The 3,778-nt window shown below is 34.1% G+C and overlaps 1 protein-coding gene across 1 annotated transcript; it reads left to right on the forward strand.

Annotated features, from left to right (window-relative positions):
* Nucleotides 1-315: 315 nt before the first annotated feature.
* LOC114362194 (ubiquitin-conjugating enzyme E2 J2) lies at nt 316-2,357 on the forward strand. Its single transcript, XM_028317490.1, has one exon. It carries the CDS (start codon nt 549-551, stop codon nt 1,224-1,226), a length of 678 nt encoding a protein of 225 aa, XP_028173291.1. The 5' UTR covers nt 316-548; the 3' UTR covers nt 1,227-2,357.
* Nucleotides 2,358-3,778: the final 1,421 nt, after the last annotated feature.

The following is a 3,778-nucleotide window of genomic DNA, read 5'->3' on the forward strand; positions in this document are numbered from 1 at the left end:
ATTGGAAACGTTAAAAGTTACCGTAATCGGGACTCTTGATTGTAGACGTTATAAAAGTTACCGTAATCGGGGCTCAGGTTGGCGGCTCATTTTGCAATCGTAATTGCTCCCATCTTAGAGAAGTACAAAATAAATAACTAAAGGTACACCAAGGTACACCTCAGGTATTAATTAATCGTATTTATTTTGTTAATTTCTATGATCATACACCCGCCATTCTGACGTTCACAATAAATCACTATATTTGGTAAAAAAAGAAACACTTGTTCCACCAAAAATCCGCAGGCCTTCCGATCACTTTACTATCTTGTCAGTTGTGTTGTGCGCTGTCACTTTGCTTGCTTGCTTTTTGCATTTGACGTTGTTACTCTTGATTGACGTAATATTTCATTTATTCGTTTTATGGCGTAAATGTTGAAAATTACCTATTGTAGTGTTTCACATGAAGCTTCCTACGTCTTTCAATGACAATAAAGTGCGTTACAATTGATTGCGAGTAGCGGAAATTACGAAAGTGTTTCATGTTACACTCTTTGGAATAGTGAACAATGGCTAAAACTAAAGTAACGGGAGCAACTAGCAGGCTAAAACAAGACTATCTCAGGCTTAAAAATGATCCTGTACCCTACGTTACAGCTGAACCAGTGCCTTCTAATATTTTGGAATGGCATTACGTGGTGAAAGGGCCGGAAAAAAGCCCGTACGAGGGAGGATATTACCACGGAAAAATAATTTTCCCCAGAGAGTTTCCCTTCAAACCGCCGTCGATTTACATGATTACACCGAACGGAAGGTTCAAAACGAACACAAGACTGTGCCTTAGCATTACGGACTTCCACCCGGACACATGGAACCCCGCGTGGTCTATTTCCACCATTCTCACGGGGCTTCTGAGTTTCATGCTCGAGAAGACACCGACCCTGGGATCCATCGAGACTACGGAGTATCAGAAACGCTGCCTGGCTGCTGAATCCTTAGAGATAAATTTAAAAAATAAAATGTTTTGTGAACTATTTCCTGAGTACGTTGAGGAAATAGAAAAACAACTGAAAGAGCGGCAAGAGGCCATGCTGCAAGCCGATAGCACCGAGCAAAGTGAGAGTGAAGTGACATCAGAACAACAGTCGCATATGTACTATATTTTGACTAATTTGTTTGTGCTTGTAGGATTTGCCTTTCTTGCATACATGGTGAAGTATGTTCTGGTATCAATATCCAATGACTAGTGGTTGCAGGTTGTACTTTATGTAAATAATGTAATTTATTTTGTAAATATGTATTCCATTAGCAGCGAATAGTATAAATACAAATAGACTTGATTTAGTTAAGTGGTAAAATGAGTTTGAGAAATGTATGATGTGAAACTAAATTACTTTTAATATTTTTTCTTTCTATATTTTTATTTTCTATGGAAGATGACGATGATTTGTTACACTATAGAATTTATTTTGATTTGTTTTGGTTCATGTTCCAGGCATCATACATCATTAGTTGCATATGCAAGGCCTTATTGCAACTCTAGAGAAAATCGTTGTGATATTACCTTAGTTATTTAAGGCAATATTTAATTTGTTACCATTGTTAGCCATCATTAATAAAAATATCATTAGGTAGTTCTTTAATTCACTGTTTATGGTATATGCATAAATATTTTATTTCAAAAAGGTTTATTTTATATTTTCGTCATAATTACATTTATAAAAATTAACCTATTAAAGTACCAAACTTAACTAAACAAAAAATATAGTTTCTAGTAATCTATATTCAATTAATTCAATAAATTAAATACACTTTAAATTTACATCAGCTGTAATTCAGGTAATTTTCTTTGAATAATATTCAAAGATTATGCCCTGAATATTTAAAAAATTGTCATGTTTTTGTAGATGGTATCTTTGTTTAGTTAAAGAATTTTAGCACTAAAATTTAAATACAGTGAACAGATTATATTTTATTGGTTGTTTATTTATAAACTAATTTCTGCTTCCAGAATGCAGGATATGTTATCCTTAAATAATTAACGTTTTGAAGAAATTCTTGTACTTGTAATAGCATGTACTGCATTTATTTATTGTATGTCTTATCTCAGAAAAATAATATAATTTGTAAAGGTGGTGACTTGTCTTCTGTACTCGACTGGCTTTTAATGTTACCACACTGAAAGTGTGCGAGTTGTGGCACTACAAAGCTACTTTGTATTATTATGATAAAATATTAGTAATGGAGCACTTGAATTTGAAGTTATAGATAATAAAGGCATCTTGTAAACAAATTTGTATGTTATGCTTCTGCAATCACTGTAACTTGATTTTATTACTGCAGCAAAAATCAAAAGCAGTAAACTGTTATTTTTATAATTTGGGTTGTTTTATTTTCTACCTATATTTTATTTATTAGGTACTAGCTTTCCGCCCGCGGCTTCGCCCGCGTTGAATTTTGTCTGTCACAGAAAAACTTTATCACACGTGTCCCTGTTTCAAAAACCGGGATAAAAACTATCCTATGTCCTTTCCTGGGACTTAAACTATCTCTATGCCAAATTTCATCAATATCGGTTCAGTGGTTTAGGCGTGAAAGCGAGACAGACAGACAGAGTTACTTTCGCATTTATAAATAACTAGCTGCCGGGACAGAACTTTGTTCCGCCTTAATGGCAATAAATAAGCAGACTTTTTTTTTTAATTTCGAACGGGATAAAAAGTATCCTATGTCCTTCTCCTGGCTCTAAACTACCTCCCTGACAATTTTCAGCTAAATCGGTTCAGCCGTTCTTCAGTTATAAGCGAAGTAACTAACACGACTTTCTTTTATATATATAGATATTGGTCTAAAGAATGTGTGTGACCTAGGTAAATTGAACTATTGCAGTTTAAAATGTTGTACTCCCTTATTAGAATACTTTCTGGTGTGAAAGAAAACAAGTATAGTTACATTATTTAACAGAATTTATTAAATAACAAAAGTATAATACAAGTAAAAATTATCACAAAAATAATTGTTTATAACAATAATTGGAGCCATTCTTTCATTTTGTCATCATGTTGCATTGCAACATTATAATAATTACCAATATAACAATGTAATGTACAACTAATGAGCAATTAACAAATTAAATTATACAACATAATAATAATAATATTGAATGACTAACTTCTAAATTGTCATTAGCATAACATTCAAGACAATCCATGTCAAATAGTAAGTTTATTATATTTGAGATTCCGTTGATTTGAATTGATAAACGATTTTTAGGAACCAATGAACATTGTATTACTATGTCACTCGGTGTACACGTACATCGTAGATGTCGTAAAAAAACTAGCTAAATCGAGTGGCATCAACAATGGCTAGGTAAATAACATTACTACCCTTTTCCCTGCTCAACTTCAGCATGGAAGCAAACAATTGGCTGGCAGACACAGTATGGTTGATCACTAACATACACAGCTTGAAGTTTAGACCACATTTAGTGGTGACCATCATTTTAGCCCTGATGAAGTCCATAGCTAGGTATACCGTGACAGCTTTGATATTTCACGTGTCACCCCCACCCGCACCGCTAATTATTATTCTTTTTTGATAATGGAAACAGCATCAAAAATTACCATGGTCCGTGTTTAAGGGACTGGTTTCGTCAATCGAGAGTGTAGAGACATGGCGGAGTCGGAGAACTTATGAATAAAAGAGAATTTGGCCTATTTGAGAGGTGAGCACCTATAGTCTGGTCGCCGAGCACGTAGAATTTTGTCCAATGACCCCAAGCTACCCATCCTTATCG

This window comes from Ostrinia furnacalis, unplaced genomic scaffold (genome assembly GCF_004193835.3).
Source record: "Ostrinia furnacalis isolate ACB-3 unplaced genomic scaffold, ASM419383v2 OfSCF6279, whole genome shotgun sequence".
Classification (NCBI taxonomy): domain Eukaryota; kingdom Metazoa; phylum Arthropoda; class Insecta; order Lepidoptera; family Crambidae; genus Ostrinia; species Ostrinia furnacalis.